General features: G+C 38.9%; 1 protein-coding gene across 1 annotated transcript; it reads left to right on the top strand.

Annotated features, from left to right (window-relative positions):
- The first annotated feature begins 17,607 nt into the window (after positions 1-17,607).
- Positions 17,608-20,525, top strand: id2b (inhibitor of DNA binding 2b). The gene is made up of 3 exons (XM_027166160.2): positions 17,608-18,077; positions 19,054-19,108; positions 19,541-20,525. Exons 1-2 carry the CDS (start codon positions 17,748-17,750, stop codon positions 19,102-19,104), a joined length of 381 nt encoding a protein of 126 aa, XP_027021961.1. The 5' UTR covers positions 17,608-17,747; the 3' UTR covers positions 19,105-19,108; positions 19,541-20,525.
- The last annotated feature ends 377 nt before the right edge of the window (positions 20,526-20,902 follow it).

Genomic DNA, 20,902 nt, shown 5'->3' with positions numbered 1-20,902 from the left:
TTAATGATTCAGTACCATATAGAACCACTTTTAGCAACAGATAGTAATGCTTTCTGTAATATTTTGTAATGTATGAGCTCATTTTGAATAAATTTTGACCAACTATTTTTATAGCATTTCTTCATTTCATTGATTTTTGAGGGAATGCATTTAAGCACAGCTTCTGCCATGGCATATCATGACTGTACTGTATGTACTGCCTATTTCAAGTGGCTGTTTCAAAATATTTTATTATCTGATGTGTAAAATAATACAGTGCTTGTTTTTGGCCCCAAAATGTTGTGTGAGATTTAATAACTAATAAGATTTAATACATTTTATTTACTTCTGTGTCATTAAATCAGAGGAAATATGCCTTGATTTGCAAATCTTTACATATGATGAACTGTTTCTTTTAGTATACTTTTAAAATAAAAAAGCAAATCTTTTGTATAACTAACAAACTCTGTGTCATTTTATTTACTTCACCCATGCTCCCTAACCACCCCCAAGCCACCTGGGCTCCATCTAACAGTGATATGAAACAGGATTACACTGCAGGGCTTGCTAGTACAATGGACTGTCCTTATCATGTCCTGTGTATGTCCTGGTTATGTACAGTTCTGTGAAAAGGTTTCAGGAGGTGAAAAGAAATGCTGCAAAGCAAGAATGCTTTCAAAAAATATATACTTTAATTGTTTTTTTGTTTTGTTTTTTTTATCAATTTACATAATTAAATGTGAACAGAAGAAAAATCTAAATCAATTTAATATTTGGTGTGACTACCCTTTGGCTTCAAACCAGTATCAGGTGCTAATCACTAAGCAGGTGCTAATGATACTTTCATATCAACACGGTCATTAAATGAGACAGCAGAAACTGCTGTATAGAAGGCTTACAACTGGGTGAGGAACAGCCAAAGACACGAGGTACTTATACTGCATTAGCAAGGTCTCTTTCATGCAAAGATTTTAAAGCAGACTGGGCTTTCAAGATGTGTTATTCAATCCATTTTCAAGCAACACAAAGAATCAGACAGTGTTTAGGCTGTAGACACAGTGGTTGGTCAAAACTAATGCAGCAGATGAAAGACACATCAGGCTTACTTCCCTTTGACTTCAGAAGATGCCTAGAAGTGCCATCAGCAAAGAACTAGCATAAACTAGGCAGACCCGGGTACACCCATCTACTGTCTGTAAAGTCTGGCCAAACGTGGTCTTCATGGAAGAATTGTGGCCAAAATGCCATACCTCTGATGTGGAAACAAGGATAAGTGACTCAACAATACACAAAAATATAAGAACTGGTGTGCAGAAAAATAGCAAATTGAAATATTTGGCTGTAGCAGGAGGCAGGTTGTTTGCTGAAGGGCTGGAGAGCGGTGCAATGACAAGTGTCTGCAGGCAACAGCATGCTGGAGGTTCCCTGCAAGTTAGGGACTGCAATTCATTTTCCATTTTGTTAATTGATGAAAAGAAATTAATAAAACTTCTATTTTTTTAAAGCACTCCTACCTTACAGCATTTTTCACACCTGAATAAAACTTTAGCAGAGTACTGGGGGAAGTCGTGGCCTAATGGTTAGAGAGTTTGACTCCGAGTCTCAGGGCGGCAATACCACGACTGAGGTGCCCTTGTGCAAGGCACTGAACCCCGGCATAAATGGCTGCACACTGCTGCGGGTGTGTGTTCAAGGTGTGTGTGTGTTAAGTGCTGTGTGTGCACTTTTGATGGGTTAAATGCAGAGAACATATTCTGAGTATGGGTCTCCATACTTAGCTGTATGTCACGTCACTTACTGTATGTCTACAAAATGGTAACACCATCATAGATCAATAAATACTGATCCAGTTCAATAAGCACTTCATGTCAGGTTAGAAATGAACATATGTTAATTTGAGTCTAGTCATGGTCTTGACATTAACTCGGCGTACATGCTGCCTATAGTCTTGGTCATGATTTGAGCTTAGCTAAGGTGGTCTTGAACTCAACACTATTAACGTCTCTCAGAAATAGCTAAACATATATAAGTGCAAAAAAATGTATCTGCATATTTAATATGTTTCAGAGGAGACATTTCCTCTATCAGAATTTTTCCTTTTCATTTGCTATTCAGAGGCTGTCTAACCTTTTACCTTTTCAACATTTCTCTTCATTCATCTTCAATTCTACAGCAACATGAGGGTGTTAATGACCTGCACATTTGGATCTCTTCCAAGTTCTTAGCTGCTCGTTCCCCGTTTATTGGACAAGTGAATGAAAAGCTGTGGACACCTGCTTTTGCAGACTTAGGCAAAAGAGCTCAAACATTTACCTAATGAGCAGGTTGCACCTGTCAGACAACAAGACTTTGCTCATGAGCAGCCTGGTTTGCATGTTATCCTATGTATTTGCCCTTCCAGCTACACACCGAACCTGCTCTGTGGCCTACTGGCACGCACACATGCAAAACATTGCTTACTGTCGGCAGAGCTCAGCTGCAGCTCTTGCTCAGGGTGTTCCCAAAAATACACACACCGGCAGGGCAATATTCAAATGTGTGGATAATCTGTATGGTACACAGTACAATGTAGTACAGTTAGGAGTCATAAAAAAAAAATTTAACAGGAGATGATCAAATGAAGCAACAGACCCAGGATTGTTGTTGGTTATGCAAATTCTCTCAAAAACTCCAGCTATTACATTGAACAGTATAACACTAGCAAATACTGATGTGGTGAAGCCAGAAGTTCACCGAACAAGAGGAAATTGGCCAGGTGTTTTTTAATCTTCAACCTTTCAGTGTTCAGTTACACTGAGGTTGTGTCCACTGTTACCTCAGATTCCTGTTCTTGAAAGGCAGAAGTGGAACCTGAGGTGCTCATCTATTGTTGAAACCCATCTGCTTTGAGACACATTTCAGCTCACTATAGATGTAAAGAGAGAATATTTTGCTTTTTGGCTCACCATGGATGTAAAAAGTGAATATTTGCTTTACCACAGACTTCCTGTCAACTTGAATAAGTTTGGCCATTTTCCTCTATCTCTCTTAACAAAAAGGCTTTTCCACCCACAGAATTGTTGCTCACTGGACCTTTACACACAAACACACATACAAACATTATACACCATTATACACACATACACACACAGCAATACAAACTCTAGAGGCTGTAGTGGTTGAAAGTCAGATGATCAGCAGTTTCCAGCTTATGTGGCACAACCATGCCATGTTTACAGTTACTGGGATCATATTTTCCCATTCTGATAATTGAAATTAAAATTAAATTCTGAAACTCTTAAACTGTACCTGTAAAATGCATTGTGCTGCTGTCAGATGATTGGCTGACTGGATAACTGCATGAATGAACAAGGCTGCTGGTGTTCATATTTTAACTAAAGAAGTAAATACTGGTTCCTAAATGGCTGAAGGCTATACATATTGTATTTGAAATTAAACGTCACAGACTTCCTAGATTATTACAAGATTATTACAGTCTGTTAAGCCTACAGAAGTTTTTAAGTCTGAATTTTGCCAAATCGAATCAAGATGTTTTTTGGCATCTAACATTAACCTGTGACGTTAAAAAGATATTATTAAAGAATTAAAATACATAACTATGAGCTTGATGTGACAGTGTGACTGCAAAGATTGTACTGACTCTCATTTAAATGTTATTGTGAATTTCTTATTTGAATGCCACAAGTAGACTAAGATGTTTTGTGGATCTGTTTCTGATTACTTATGAGAATATTCCACAAAAAAAAAGACTGTTTACTCTGGAGGAACTGAGTGCCAACATTCATTTCACCTTCTGAACAAAACAGGCTTTGGTATTAGTTTTGGCATAGGGAATTGAGCACTGCCAAATCAAAAAAGCTCAGTACACAAAAGAATATAGCGCTCGATGACCATATAACTTATTTGTTTTGTCCTGCAGTTTTTGCCATATTTATTATGAAAGGCTTTCTTCATTCTGTCCTCCAGCCAGCGTCAAAAAGCCACAGGATGTGAGACGAATTGTAGGAATTCCTCCAAACACACATAAAAATGACAAGGCTCTGCAATTAAAATAAGAGGTTTTTCACATAATGCATACTACAATGTTTTTGGAAGGTACACCCATATCTGCTTATCTTTACAAAACCATAATCAAATGTTAGCACTGGGCTAAGACCATACTGTATATCCATATCCAAAACACAAACTTCCAACGTCTATTGTTGGAAAACTGTTCCCTGTTTTGGGCTTAAAACACCAGCAATGTTTGTCTGAAAATCAACACCAACCGGCTGCAAATGGTGCAGTGCATTGGGACCTTTACGGGCAAACAAACATTGATCTTTCTTCAGTCCTGGCTTATCTTGTCTCTGTTTACTGCTGATGGCAAGGAGAGGATGGTTCCACTGGCCCACTACAGCAGCTATAATTAACCAGAAACAGATGATATCTAATGTCTCTGGAGGACAGTGGAACACTTTCGCCGCACAAACCTCCCCAAAGACAATGTGTTGCCATTTAGCAAGGCACCGAGCCCAATTGCTTTTGTGTTTTTTTGCCATTAATTGTTTCTGGCATGCTTGCTGTGGGAGTGCATTCTGTAATTAAACATAATTGCATAAGTGAGCTTGAAACATTATCTCCCATTTGCTGGAGCTGGATCAGTTTTGCCAAAGCAAGGATAAAAGCACAAACAAGTTTAGTGGAGTGGTGATTTTAGCATTCATTCATTAAAGAGGGCTTTTATAACATGTGAAAACATTGAGGTGATCCTATTTAAGTTGTAGTGACTGCTTTACATGATGGAAAGCTCTGATGCCAGCTGTGGTCACAAGTACTGGAATACAAACAGTCCAAACCATATAAACTTAAAAGTTTCCCTAACAAGACAAAAACTGAGGTACAAACCTTTGATGCTTTGTTTAAATTTTTCGAAAGACACACTTAAAATTATGAGTACATCATCTGAAAAAGAATAAAACAACAATTTTTGAACAAAAAAAAACAGTTTAAAATAAAACACTGGAGTACATTGAACATTGAACTGGATGGGATTCTCACAGAACATAGTAGTTAATGTAGAAAAATATGTACTGTATATGACAAAGTTTAAAATTGGACATTTCTGTAAAACATTTTCTAAAATGTCTGATTACTAACAAAAAAATTAACCCGCTTCTGACCAGACATCTGTACTAGACCTACGTGACTGACAGTATTTTCCAGAACAACATTTTTGTAACATCTTGTGCCGTGTACCGCCATTCCCTGTGGATCAGTCTGCTTGTCCAGTGAATTGAACCGAATTTAGTGTTAACCTTTTTTTTTTCTTTTTTTTTCCATGAAACAAAAATCACTGTGAATCAAACAAGCAATTATATTTTACAGGAAAAGCTCAGACAATGTGTGTGTCATGTAATGAGGGACTTTATGCAGGAGCTAAGGCAAGATGGTGATGTGAGTTTAGTGTTTAAACGCTTCCATTTTAATTTAATTTACATTGCATTTACTAATTTAGCAGATGCTTTTATCCAAATCCACAAATAAGGAATTTAAACTTTAATGTCTGGAATATTTGCATAGTGTTTGCAAGGTTTGATAGCTTTTCTGATTGGATTTGTAGAATTTGCTGAGCGATTATTATCATGAAGCTAGCATGAGAGGTCTGCTTTAGCTTAGGGAAACATTGTCTTGTTTTTGTGTTATGTGTTAAAAATAATCCTTAAGTTCTCAACTATAATTATAAGGCTTTTGTTGATTAAAATAACAGTGTAGTAGATTTACAGCACAAGTTTAAGAGCAACAACAAGAATATAGGCAGCATCAGTGTTTGGGAACTAGCTTGGCTAAATGTAAAAAAAAACTTACAGCTGAGGTTTTAGCTTGGGTGATAGCACTCACCATTTTTCATTGTCAGTTCTCTAGGGTTCTAATGACAGGTGGTGTTCTTCTATGCCTAAGCTCTGACATACAACACGGGCATTGGAATCACAACACTGTCGAAAGCAGTTTATTTTTTGTTTTGTAATGTAGCATAATGAGGTATCCACTATTGTCTGAGTTTTAAAGGTGCACTAGGTAAGATTTGTTTAGATTTCTGTTCAACTAGATCTCCAGAATGGTTAAACAGGTGGGGATGAGATTAGGGATTTTAATCATTTTTTACACCTTGACCATGCCCTCATTCTCATCCATGAACACAAAGCTGCTCCCCAATTTATAACTAGAGTTAGCATCAACACTGAATAACAGGGCCTCACTTTCATGTGCATGTGGACAATCAGCAGCTTAAAGTTATAGTACTATAAACACGAGTGCCGTTACTATACTATTTGATTCGTTAAGCAATTTTAAAATTCAAAGCTTTAGAAAGCATGTTTTTTTAACAATAAAGATATTTCAATTCAATTCCATTTTTTTCCATAGCGCTTTTAACAATGGACATTGTCTCAAAGCAGCTTTACAGAACATAAAAACATAATACAAAAAGGATCCAAGACAAATTTAGGTGACACTGGAGTGTGTGATAACAAATATACAGTCCGACATTTGAGTATTGATAAGGAGGTTGTTGTCCTCAAAAACCACATGGAGTTGGCATCTCCTCTTCTCTGAAACCCTCATGACATAGAAGCTTAAATAATATTTTTTATGACCATTATTTATACTTAATCAAATTATCAGAAACTCAGTTCAGTTTTGACTCATACTGGACTTATCCCAATGCATCCCATAATTATCCAAGTACATTCATATCCCCATAATGTCAGGAGTAATTTCCCATGAGAAGCCCCCTTCATGACCTTTTCCCGAAGCTATGCAGCACAAATACCACCTCATTTCATGTTAGTTGGGGCACTGAAATGAAAGTGGTCTTCCCCCTGTGGGTGTTAACCTTCCCAAGCATGGGCTGAATAACCTTTCTCACAAACCATATCTGGATCTGTGCTGCATGATACAGTCTTGATATGCAGTGTAAAATGGAGAAGGGCAAATGTACCAAGACCTGGATAATTCATTCTAATTTTGAAATTGAAAAAATAATTTTGAAAAGTTGCCATTTTATTAGGCACACTACAACACAACAATCCCCACACACACACACACACACACAAAATTAGTACACCTTCTACAAGTTGCGTGTTATTAGATGATGGTATTTAGTATGAATAAGACAGAAAAGGATTATTATATAACATTAGTTAATACTACAGGCTGCAGTGGACAAAACAAAGGCTTCGTTGATGTTTGGCATATGTGGGGTTTACATTAAATGAGCCTAAAAAACTATAGGAGATAATATAGTAATGATGGGAGAACCTGTAGGATCAAGGAATATGCACATGCATTTTTCACAAAATCACACAAGCAAACAAATGACATAACCAGAATATGTAGATCATCACCTTCCATTTTGTCTGAACAAATGACTTTGTTTTTCGTGTCATGCCAATGAATTCAGCACAAGCAACAACATGGAAACATGTTTGAGCTCAAAAGTAAAAAGCCAGTGGTGGCATTTGTATGATTTGAGGAATGTTTCCTGGCACATGTTAGGGCTTGTGTATATCTCCGAATTGCATCTGAACATCACTGTTAATCAAGTTCACTCCTTCAAGGCTACAGTTTCTCCAAACCCAGCACGATAAAGTCACATGACAATTAGCATCAGTGAATGCTTTCAGTGAGTTTTCATTGCTTCAGTAGGGGTTGAAAGCCACTTGTATAAACCATGTCCAGATGAATATTGTGAACTGTATCTCTCTTGTCTTTTTAGAAGTAACTTGATAAGAGAGGGGGAAAAACATCTCACAATAGGAATAAAAATCAGATCCTACTGTGCTTGCTAAAAGCAGACAGGGTTAGCCGACAGATTACTTTATCGTGTCTGGTCACCTCCTCTTGTCGTCTACTTCCCCTCAGACTAAGTAAAAAGATCCATGCGGCTGTCTGATCGGAAGCTGCTGAGATACGCAGTCCCTGTAAATCCCACCAAGGGACAGAGGCGTGAAAGCGGGAACATGCTGGTGCTGACCAACGGAAAAGCCGAGATTAGACAGCCTGGGAGAGGAAGGAGACAGAGTTTGCTTTGCAGAGGCTCTGTTTACAGAAAGAAGGGATTATCTGTTTTCACTTTCTATTTCCACTTTAGTTGTAATTGTAGTGTCTATACCACAAAATGACAGAGAAAAACAGTCTGCTGTGCCGCAGGATAAACAGAGGAGCACTGGCAGACATGAAAGGCATATCAGACTGTAAAGAAACACCCTGTGATGTAGACCTCCCCTCCTTCATAGATTAGATTATCTGTATCTGGGTTTGCTGCACACACATACAGTACGGATGTCCTTGCCCAGGGAAATGAACGCACCATTCCAGGGTGGAGGTCCAATTGTCTTGGAAATAAAAATAAATGTGAGTGTTCTGGCCATCTTCAGTAAGAGCAGAAGCTGTCCTAAAGTCATTAGAATTGCAAAATCTTGGGAGACAAATTCCTTTTTCATGTATGAAATCAGAACCAGGGTGAACATTATCTGCATTGTCTGAAAGACATCACCAAACCTTTTTGTGACAAGTAGCTGTGGGCAGTACAAAGCTGCATTTCAAATTATGCACCGTCTATCTTTGGACTGTGTAATCAGTGATTACTGGTGATTTTCATCAAGGTTCAAGTGGCTCTCCGGAGCCCCGGAGCGCAGAGAAATGACCACCTCCACCTCAGAGTTTGCTGATTACTGCATTCTCCAGCTGTGTCAGTAAAGGTCTCCAGCGAAATCGCAGTTATTGTCTGCTCTTAGCAGAAGATTCACTCCCACCTTTGCATAAAGTTCAAATCTAAATGCTGTCTCCCATTTTATCCAATCACTCACAATGCCACCTCTGTTTTTGACATTTATTCTGATTTTATGTTTATTTGGCATTTCATCTTTTGTCCTTGCAAAAAAAGTCACCATGGAGTTGATTTAATCTTTTGTTTATAGCAGACTCTAAACTGATAAAAGCATGATGTGAACTGAATGTTACTATTGTCTGCATAATAACACTGCAGAAGGGAGGTTAAAAGCAACATGTTTTGAGTGATGTATAAATGAAAAACAGGCATTCTGACTTTACACTGTATATATAGCTTATGGCACTTTGTTGAAGTCAACAATAAAGATCACTGAGAGATATCAAAGTGCACTGCGGTGAACCTCTTAAAGGATAAACAGCTTTGTCTTGCATGCTAGAATGGTATCTCGGACATGGTTTATTAAAATGGTTATTTATTTAGAAATGATTGCACTTTATTTGTTACTGCTAATTGTTCGTGAGAGATATAAAGCATAAAGTCACCCAATTTTGTACCGCACAGCATTATTCATGTTTTGCAGACATTTTCACGTATTTAAAACAGTATTGCGTGGCCTTGGTGGCTATTGCATTTGCTTTTAGGATGTGGATGATGCATGTGAGAGAGGTACTAAAGCATGGCCTTGATTTGTGAGAGCTGGAAAAAGGAGGTCTGCTGCTCGGCTATAAGAGGACAGATGGCTCGTGATGGCTCTTTTAGCTCAGCGCTCCATCATCATCATCTCCACGAGCATTAACAGATGATTGGACTGGATAAAGCGTTACAGCCCCTCACCAGGGTAACGCTCTAAGATTTTTTCTTTTTAATAAACCAAGCTAATGGCTACAAGCAAAGTAAGATTTGGTTAAGAACTTGAAAATTCTTGAAAGTGATGGTTTTATGGAAGCAAATTAATTCATAAGATGTTTATAGAGGGTGTGGGCCATTGTTTGTATGCATTGCTTCTATACTGAACAGAACTAACTGGTTGTGAAAAGTAGTTGCTCATAATTTGAATTGTACCTGTATGTTATTGTTTACTAAACATTATTAGAACCTTCAGGAAAATGATATATATTATAAAAATAGTTGCCTGAATCTGTGCTGCAGGATGGAAGCCAATAGTGGCAGAGGAAATGTCATGGTGACAGTCATGAGAGGAATTACTGTGTATATATCATGCCTAGCTGCAGGTGTTTCACAACTCAAGAACCAATCCAGTGCAAAAAGCGTCCTGGCGTGCCATAACATATCCACTCAATGGATTTCCTACAAAATTACACTGCTGTCATGCTTCTTAAAGCCTTGTTTTGTTTTTTACCAGCAGAACAGTGACTTACAAGCTGGGGATGGTTTAATGGGTTATTGCCTTCACCAGAACACACTCAGGGGGAGAAGTCTGAGGCTGAGCCCTTTGTAATATCAGTTTTATAGTTTCCAGCTGCTGGAATGATGAGTGAATGTCAGAGAGATGCCACATATCCCCCAGAGTTTGATGTTAATGGTGTCTCGGCAATCATTTCTTTTTATGAACTTTGGAGCTGCAGACTGTAAGACACCACTATTCTGCCAGTCTGTCCCTCCTACCTGTTTATTAAAGAAATGGTTCAAGGAAATGTCAAGTTTATCATTTCAAGCCAGCATCAACTCACTATGTATGTTAATTTGACCCACAGAATTTTAACTTACATTGCTTGTTAGCTACTTTTGTCTCATGGCTACCAGACAAAGCTAGAAAAAGCAAGATTTGGACAGAAGACAAGTAGCAAATGATTGACTACATTTGAGGTAAGTAGGATATTTTGTAAATGTGAGTTTTCCACGAATCGTTCCTGAAATCCTGTTTAGCTCAAAGGGATGTAGTGCAGCTGCTCAGAGTACACTCTGCTGCTTTGTTTCCTCCCAGCTGCAAATTTCAGCCCTTTTTAGTGAACATCGTTTGCTGTGGGTTCATTTGAAGCCTTTTGGAGAGGTGATGAGTGGCACCGGGGTGTAAATGGCAGCGGTGAACTGAGGTGTGTGTGGCAGGGCATTGGTGAATGCTCAAGAGACTGGCTCGATGCAAAGCTTCCACTTCAAATACGCAGGTTCAACAATTCAAGGTGAATGCCCATCTGTTCAGTGACCTCTGCAGCAAGTGCTGAAGGTGAACAAAGCCATTGTGTGTGTGTGTGTGTGTGTGTGTGTGTGTGTGTGTGTGTGTGTGTGTGTGTGTGTGTGTGTGTGTGTGTGTGTGTATGTGTGTGTGTGTGCAGATGCTCTACTCCTCCTGATGACTCTTTGAAAGTGAATACCGTTTTTTTGAGTGAAACAAGGCAAAAGAAAGAAAAATGTACTATGAAAACAAACATTAGACGGGTTAACACTCTATTGCCTCAACAGGCTGGTCTTTAATTACACATCTTTAGCCTTCCATTGACCCTGTGAGTCTGCATTATTCCCCAGCGTGTGGACAGTGGCCAGACTGAGGTGACCCCTATCTGCCAGCACTACACTGCAGCAAATGCTGCTTCCATCAAAGCCACTATTGTATCAACCATTTGGAGGGATCAGATGATGCTCCTTTCCCTCCTTCTCTCTCTCTCTCTCTCTCTCTCTCTCTCTCTCTCTCACACACACACACACACACACACACACACACACACACACACACACACACACACACACACATACAAAGACACACACATATTTCCTGCTGGCAAGCAAAATATCAAAGCTTCATTGCTATATTTCCTGCAGGTGAGTGAATACTAAAGCGTATTTACTTAATCACCTGCGAAAAATATGGCTACATTTTTACATGGAAAATTAATGAAATGACCAGGACTACAGAGCGCTCGAGGGTGAACTCATAGCTTATCATACTGTAGACATGTATGGGCAAGAATAAATAATCCTACACTCCAAAATGTGTTTTAAAGCATAACACACTATATAATACACATATAATAAATAGAGTCACTGAGCACTTTATAAGGAACACCTTTATACCTATTCCTTATGTTCTTCTTGATCCAACATGACACAGTTTCCACTTCTGTCAGCCAAGAACAGAAATCTGAGGCTGTTTCAGCCACGGGCTCACCAATACTAGACAGCTGAAGACTTTAAAAAATGTAGCCTGCTCTGATGAATCTTGATTTTTTTTAAGGCATACAAATGATGGAATTTAAGGCATACAAATGATGGGGTCTGGCACCAAAAGCATGGTTTTATTGACCCATCCTGTCTTGTGTAGTGGTTGAGGTGGTACAATGGTATGGAGAATGTTTTCTTTAAACACTTTGGGCACATTAATACCAATCAATCATCATGTAAATGCTGCAACCCTTTTGAGTATTGTTGCAGACTGTGTGCATCCCTTCATGAGAACAATTTACCTTCTTCTAATTGCTATGAGGGCTGTATGGTCATTTTTATACACAGTGTAATCATGCAAAAAACAAAAAACATAAAAATTACAAATGTAATAACTTCATAGTTCTTTTCATATTTATTAAGCATAATGAAAGTCTAAAGCCATTTATTCAGTGTATTCATTTGTCCCTAGTGTTTGGTATAAGACGAAAGCAGAGGCTCCTCTGTGTTAACCTTGAATACAAAATCCTATCTCTTATAATGCAGATTTACTTCTTACTTAACAAACACCTTTAACTGAAGAATTTGTAAAAGGCTTCTACAGTTACACATGTTTTGCATAAATGTTGCATAAAATTCTTTCATCATAAGTGAGTTTGGAATAAAGAGACCTATATTCTGAACTCATTATATTACTTCAGAAAGTGCCAAAATTCTCAGTTTTTTATTATCAGTATTATTGTCAATCTCGTATATACTACAGATGTGTTAGATTAATATTAAGTTGACCCTGCTGGAGTATTCCTTTAAGTAAGTGTGATGAGTAATGTTTTTGGTGGTGGTGGTGGTGGTGGTGATGTTGTACACCTGCATGTCCTTTTAAGCACTAGTGCAAAATCTAGTGCAAAAATGTGCTATGTGGCCTTATGTAGACAAAGCATACTTTACATCTTAATATAATTTACAGCTACAGTCTCATATTCCAATTTTCCAAAAATTCCATTGCAAAAACCCTAGTAGTAAATTATTAAAACCACATGAGAACATGTACAGCACATGAAAATCCCAGCTGATAATGGACAGACTGCGGTGTTAGAGACAGGCCGCATAAATGAGGTCAGAGCTGTGCAGTGAGCGGCCTGAAGCCGTGACAGCTCCATTACCCAGAGGTGGGCAGATGCCTGGCAGCCTGCAGCCGAGGCAGGTGGAAAGGGAGTTGGGCAAGGGTGAGCAGGTGTTCTCCCTGTAGGCACCACACTCCTCCATCCAACACCCCCAGCCATGCACACTCCCCCTGACACACACATACACTCTCCCCACCTGGCCACTCATACTGCAGCCCTTAGCTAAGCACAGCGCCGCGTAACAGCCACTGTCTATGACAGGAGAGCATGAAGTACAGAAGGCACTACCCTTCATTTCTAAAAGGAATTGACCTGAGATCAAAAGAGCTGTGTGAGAGGGTAATTTGGAGTGTCTCTGTGCAAGTGGGCAGGGGAAGTTAGAAATGCACAGCGGTCACAATTTGTTTTGTGGTTGGTGCTGACTTTGTTGGGAAAGCCCAAAGAGCTCCAGGTGAAGCTAGCATTATGTTCCAGAATGCACCTGTATGTGTGTGTGTGTGTGTGTGTGTGTGTGTGTGTGTGTGTGTGTGTGTGTGTGTGTGTGTGTGTGTGTGTGTGTGTGTGTGTGTGTGTGTGTGTGTGCGTGTGTGTGCTTGCTCTTTCTACAGAAATACCCTGCAACCCATATCTACGGGGCCTCCATTCTTTTCTAACAGATTGGTGTGACCTCGTCTATTTCCACATAAAGTTCTCGGAAAAAACTGAGTTTCTGTCCTCCTCAAACGCCCTCAGTGTGTTTTAAACACCTAGGAGCCAGAAACAGGACTGAAGCCAGATCAGACGTACTGTCCAATTCTCACTGCTTCCAGCCTTTGATGTTTCAGCACTGCTATGAGGCCGTGCAGCTAACAGCACCTGTCCTGTGAAGTCATGCCTCAGGCATCTCTCACACTGCAAGCCAGAGACTATGTGAGCCGCAGGCCAGCAATGTCGGTGGGATTCAATATGTTGGTGTTACAGATGTGTAACTCCCTAACATGCCTGCCAGCTGCCCTGCTTGAGTAAATACGACTTTCTAAAAGCATTCACAAGCATACAGACAAACTTTGCCACTAAACCAGAGACTACATGATTATATAAGTTCTTACAGTGTGAATGCAAAACCAGTTGTCAGTACAGATGCTTAGTAATGTTCATTTAACGTAAAGAAAAGCCAATTAAACAAATAAAACAAAAATATTATAGTTTTAAGACTACAAGTTTATTTATAAGGGTAATTGAAGTCAGGTGATTCAATCAGGGAGATGGCTTGAGATTAGCCGGCTCTTCGATCTTTCAAGAACATAACCATATGTTCTTCACTATCAAAGTCTGGTCTTCACCACACAAGTTTATGGAAGTGTGCCATGTCTAGATCAAAGGGTTTTCCAGAGAAGAGTTATCAAAGCTCCCCAGGCTGGATACAAAGGTTACAAAAAATTTCTAAAGAGTTTGACCTCCATCAGTCCACTATAAGGCAAAAGATATACAAATGGAGGAAAATCAGCTCCACAGTTACTTTTCCAAAGAGTGATCATCCAACAAAAGTCACTTCAAGGGCACTGCAAATAAAGTGACAAAGAAAAGTAAAGTAACATCTAAGGACTTACAGGCCACTATTGCATTGAATAATGTCAGTGCTCATGAGTCCACCATCAGGCAAACACTAAATAAAAATGGTGTGCATGACAGCATAGCTAGGAGGAAGCTACAGTACTACTCTCCAAAAAATACACTAAAGCTTGTTCAGAGTTTGCTCAAGACCATGTGGATAAGGTCAGAATCCAACTGGAAAAAATGTTCTGTGCACAGATGAAATCTGTATAGAGAAGTATTATGTTTGGTAAAAAAAAAAAAAACAAATTCTCGAATCTCAAGTTCCAACATTATACCAACCATGTGGAAGTACAGTATCTATAAAAACACTTCATGCAATGAGATCCACCAACATCACTGAGTTGAAAAAAAATAATACTTTGATTATTTGCTATGCAATAATATCTTGGCAACCACTGAGATTTTTTAACACACCAATCTGGCAACCCTGTCATTAACTGTCTGTCAACTGCACATAACCCAAGCATGAGAAAGAGTGATCACTTTCTGAAAATGAAGAAAGGCTGATATATGCAGTGGAGCTCGGCCCACCTGCCTCAATGGACAATCCACAAGTATATAAAATATAAAATAATAATAATCTAAGTGTAATCTAAGAATAATCTAAGAATATGTCTTTTAAGAATATTTTTATATCTTTAAAGAATATTTTAGGAGCTTCATTTGTGTTTAGTTGTTCGGAGGATCTGGCAACCTGTGCTGAGTGTCAGAGCATGCTTTGTGAACGCTGCCGGTGAAAAAAGGTGTTCTCCTTCTCACACCTTTCAAAAACAGCTGAGAAAAAAAATAACTATTATTATGAAACCCTACACCATCTGGCCCATGTTCCATTCAATATAGAACACAGAGGGAACACCTAAAAGACTCGAGTTTCATATGATGGTTCAAGAGATGCTATTGAATCGTGTTAGGTTACACAATGTCCTTTTGTTTTCCAGCATTTCAGGAAGAAAAGGTCAGAAAGCACTCAATAACACATTGTGTAACAAGGGAAACCTTCATTTGTGAAGCATAATCTGCCAATGCTTCATGCTGGTATAAAGCATGGTCTCACTGAGCATCACAGGTTCCAGCCTAAGAAATGCTAACTGAGATCAAGTGTATGAAACAAATATTAAATAGTAGGCTTATAGTAGGTAATATAGGTGCTCCCTATGCACACTGTATGGGCATACTACCAAATTCTAGGGTGTTTCTTGGGATACAGCCCAAGGTTGCATGGGACACTAGACATGCTGGTGCCCAAGAAAGACAGCAGAATCAGTATTGTGGGACCCATAGACTCTGTGTGTGTGTGTGTGTGTGTGTGTGTGTGTGTGTGTGTGTGTGTGTGTGTGTGTGTGTGTGTACATGTGTGTGTACATGTGTGTGTGCATGTGAGTGTGCATGTGTGTGTGTGTGTGTGTGTGTGTGTGTGTGTGTGTGTGTGTGTGTGTGTGTGTGTGTGTGTGTGTGTGTGTGTGTGTGTGTGTTTGAGAGAGAGAGAGAGAGAGAGAGAGAGAGAGAGAGAGAGAGAGAGAGAGAGAGAGAGAGAGATAGATGTGAATGAAGCCCCAAGTATGCGTTTATATGTTGGTGGAGACTATGTGACCCCACAAAGATAGAATATAGAAATATCAGACTATATTGAAAGAAAGAAAGAAAGAAAGAAAGAAAGAAAGAAAGAAAGAAAGAAAGAAAGAAAGAAAGAAAGAGAGAAAGAAAGAAAGAGAGAAAGAAAGAAAGAAAAAATATTTTACTGATTTACTGATGTTAATTAATGTAATGGTAACAGTATAAGTGTAAGCATAGCATTAATTAGCTAATTAACTAATTATCTCAACTGGATGTTATCAAAAGAATTGTGTGTGTGTGTGTGTGTGTGTGTGTGTGTGTGTGTGTGTGTGTGTGTGTGTGTGTGTGTGTGTGTGTGTGTGTGTGTGTGTGTGTGTACATGTGGAACATACACTAATAATATCACTGGAATTCATTACATTAATGACACAGAATGTTAGTGAAAGTGATGGAATTCTGTAACACAGAGGTTTAATTCCTTTTTAAACGTCTGACTTAGGAGGAAACACTGCCGTCAAGTCCCTATGCAGATCCCTATAAACAGCATATGTAGAATATGTGGGATTAGTTTGATTAGTGGGCAACAGATAGGAATTTCAACATGTTTACATGTACTCAGAAAGAAAATAAACATTTGTTTATTCAGAACTAATTTACAATGGGAAGCCTTTTAATTTTAACAAACTGTTTAAAACAGGAAAATATAAAGCAAGGTCAAAAGTACGGCCATTAAGAAGAGGTCTAAAGGGTGTAGGAGAAGATGGACATGAGAAAATCTGAACTAAGCTGTTTAAAAAACACAAATCAAATTTTTGTGGTACTTAGCTCTCAATTTACAAATGCATTCAAATTCATGGAAGCACCTTACACAAGTAGATAAAATGTTTTTGTTTTGTTTTGTTTTGTTTTGTTTGGGGGGGGGGGGGTATTGACTTTGCCCTTAACAAATACCCTTACATTTCAATTAGAAATAAATCTTTATTAAACTGGATTTCTGTTTTATTCTCAGTGGTGTGTAGAAATCAATGTCCATAATTTCATTGTAGAAGTGTTAGATAGGCGTGGAGCTTCATTTGTTTGTTTCACAGCCTGTAGCTATGTGTGTGAAACAACTCTGGTTGATTTACATTGGGAAATTTGTTACATGTTGGCTTAGTGGTTAGTGCATTTGCCTTGCACCTTTGAGTTTGGGGGTTTAATTCTTGCTTGCATGTAATTCCTTCATGCATGATTCCTCGATGTACTCTGGTTTCTTACTGTAGTATCTGTGTGTGAGATTGCACCAGGTGGGCACCAGGTTGCCCCATGGCTGGGTTTGTTACACCTCTTGCTTTTCCAGTGCGTCTGTATTGCGCTTGCAGCCAGTTCATGCGCACGAGGAAAACACGCAGTAAGGATTATGGGCGTGTTTCCAAGCGCTTCAATTGTAACCAATGCGGTTGCGCTGAACCCCTGATTGATGTCCCTGCATGCACCAATCCGTGTCATTCTTTAACCCAGCATCATAAGCCCGTGCATTATATAAACCAAAAACACAGCACACTCTGGAATACATCTGCGAGACAGAATTTCACGAATTGTGACCAAGCAGGAAACAGGTAAATATGAAGGCGATTAGTCCAGTGCTTCCCATGCGGAGGACACACGTCAGCTCTCACACGCAGGATCTCGGGATCTGGAGAAGTAAGAGCGCATGGGACGAGCCACTAGGTGTGCTTTGTGACATGAACGACTGCTACAGCCGCCTGAAAGAGCTGGTGCCCAGTCTGCCGCAGGACCGGAGCGTCACTAAGATGGAGATCCTGCAGCATGTCATCGATTATATCCTGGACCTTCAGATCGCCCTGGACTCCAGCTCGGATAATCCTCAACCTCAACCACAGCGACGTCCAGGAGTTTCCTCCAGTACTGAAGAGGAAATCAGCTCCTTTCAGGTAAAGACAAATGCATGGAAACCTAGTGATCACCTGCGTATTTAAAGAAGTTCAGCAGGACGCAAATAATATCTGCATGTGTTCATGTAGTTAATTCAACACCAGGGTATTGCTGTGTGTAGCAATCACACACAAGATCAAGAGCTTCCCACTAACCATTTGTTGCATCTTTGGACTTTTGCATTTAGGCTTTTTTTTAGGAGACTCTTATTAAGGATAAGGTGCACAGACTGGCACTTGATGGTGTATATGATACAAAACATATGGGACTAATAATAATCCTGATTTGTACAAAGGTAAATTATTGTACAGCAAATGGCTCAATTTAAACCTTAAATCCATAAACAGTGTATTTTGGTTAATATTCAGCCTTAAACTGTGCAGCTTGTCTGTGCAGCACATTGTCCAGGCTTTTCTTTCAAGTTATCTACTGTTAAATTATAAACTATAATATAACTGTAATTCCCTAATTGTCTATTGGGATATTATGATATTAATTAATCATAATTAATTACTGTTAACATGTACAAGTGTTTTAAATATACATTCACTTTGTTTCCCTTTGTATAACAGATGAATGCTCAAATCAAATAAAAGTAGCATAAACAAAACCAGAAGAAATTAGCAAATGAAATTTAGAATTCTGGATTTTGTATAACTCTGTTTGGAACACAGGATGTGAATCTAAACCTGAAGCGTTCACAATTCCAACACCACTGAATATCATAATGAAGCTTATTATCTACAGGTGCCTGTTTTACATAGAACTTTATTACGCTTCACACGAAATCAGAAAACAATGTAACGTATCATGTTATTACTTAATAAAGCATTCATTCATTTACAAAAGAAGTAGCAGACGTCTATAAAGGTGTCATGAAACAGTATACACAATGTGTACAAGTGCATGGGAGAGTGTATGCAGTTTAATTGCATGCATGTGTGATTTGTTTCAGTGTGTTGTTTCTCTCCCCAGATAAGCCACTTTGCAAAAGAAATGAACACAGATGACCAGATAACAATCTGAAGCGGTAAGACACACGTTCTGACAGTGGTTAGAGTGTTACAGTACATTTATGCCTACAGTTTCTAATTAAACATGAAATGCCCAATAAAGTCTTATAGCATAAGCCTGTGCTACTTTAGATGTGATACAGTAAGAACACTTGCATGGAGGAGACATGGAAGGACTCATTGCTTTTCTGTATGATAGTTTACACTTGGACAGATTTACAATTTATATACATCAGGATGTCCTAAGACCATGGTATATGTACAATGGTATTCCTTAGAGGTTTATACTTGTTTCAAGTTAAAAGGTTTACAGCTGGGTGATGGGGGGTGAGGATGAGGGTAAGGGGGAGAAAATGAGCACCACGGCTTCCTCTGCGGCGCCAGTGGGTCCGGATCTCTACCTCCTCCTTCTCTAAACACCCCTTTCTCTCTTGCTGAATATTTTGCAGGTGTTTCTTTGGAGCAAAAACAGGACCCTCTTTTTTTGTTGTTATCCTTCCGTGTGCTTTCGCCTGGACTTCATCTTGACTGACACGGATTTCCCTGGAACGGAGATAGACCATTCCGTATCTCTGATTTATATTTATCTGCAGGCCATACATGACCTTTCTTCCAAAGGAAGACCTTGCTACAGGACCGAGAGAACTGTTGTTTTAAAAAATAATAGAAAGGAAAATAAACAGAAAGGGGAAAACGCCTTTTGTGAAGGTGTCAAACTGCAGGCTCGGTGTGAACAGAGAGCTCAGATGATCAGTGCAGTGCTGAAGGACTAACAGATCATGTATGGTATTACACTTACTCTAACACACAAAGTGTTACCTTCATTTCAGTTTTATACTGTTCTTTTTTCCCCTAAAGCCATTCCCGAACCAGTAGAGGGTGCTGCAGATGACCTACTGCTCTACTCTATTCAGACACTTAGCCATGGGCCTGCTTTATTTTCAAAATAATATAATCCACCATATTGATTTTTTTTAATCAAGCTGAGACATTTTGTGTTTTATCATGACATTAAAATAATATTCTATTCATGTAGCCTTTTAATACCATTACCGTACATTTAGCCATTTACTCCCTTCTGGGTGAGGGTTTGTTCAAATAATCACACGTAATAGGAACGTGTTACCTGGTACAGGAATAAATATTAGAACTTTCCCAGCACTGATGATAAATCACTACATGGACATGAGATGAACTGTGTGTGTGTGTGTGTGTGTGTGTGTGTGTGTGTGTGTGTGTGTGTGTGTGTGTGCCTGTGTGAGAGAATGTTAAAGGAGGGTGAACAGTAAGGTTCACAGTGTGCCATTCCTGTAAAGCGCATCAATGTTTTTCTTTAATTCTGCTGGAATGTGATGTTAGTAATGCCAAATGATTTTCTATAAATAATGTAAATTGCACTTTTTTATGAAATAAATTATGATGTAGACTACTAAATGGGTCATTTGTCTTTATACTGACTCGACTCTAGGCATACAAGTTGAGAAATTCCATAGAGTTCAAATAACTTGGGGGAGGGAGGGGTTTGTGTCCCATCACTGTAAAGAAGAACACACTGGGCCCAAGTTTTAAAAATAAGGAAGTGCAAGTACACAAGAAATATACCAAATATAACCATCACCTTCATATTTGGGTCTTCACCACACAGTTGTATAAAATGTTTTGTTTGCTGTAGCATTAGTTTTTCATTAGTGGAACTAAAAGGCCCAAACCTGTTCCAGTTTAACAGAGCAAAATCAAGGCCCATGAAATCATGGTTTGTCAATGTTGGAGTGAAATAACTGTGAGTGTCCTACTCAGTGCCCTGACCTCAA

This window comes from Tachysurus fulvidraco, chromosome 16 (genome assembly GCF_022655615.1).
Source record: "Tachysurus fulvidraco isolate hzauxx_2018 chromosome 16, HZAU_PFXX_2.0, whole genome shotgun sequence".
Classification (NCBI taxonomy): domain Eukaryota; kingdom Metazoa; phylum Chordata; class Actinopteri; order Siluriformes; family Bagridae; genus Tachysurus; species Tachysurus fulvidraco.
Note: the sequence above shows the minus strand (reverse complement) of the source record. Positions and strands in the feature narration are given on the sequence as shown.

Coding starts and splice junctions, on each gene's coding strand:
- id2b (XM_027166160.2), top strand. CDS start 17,748: ATGAAGGCGATTAGTCCAGTGCTTCCCATGCGGAGGACACACGTCAGC. Junction 18,078..19,053: donor AGGAAATCAGCTCCTTTCAG/GTAAAGACAAAT, acceptor TTCTCTCCCCAG/ATAAGCCACTTTGCAAAAGA.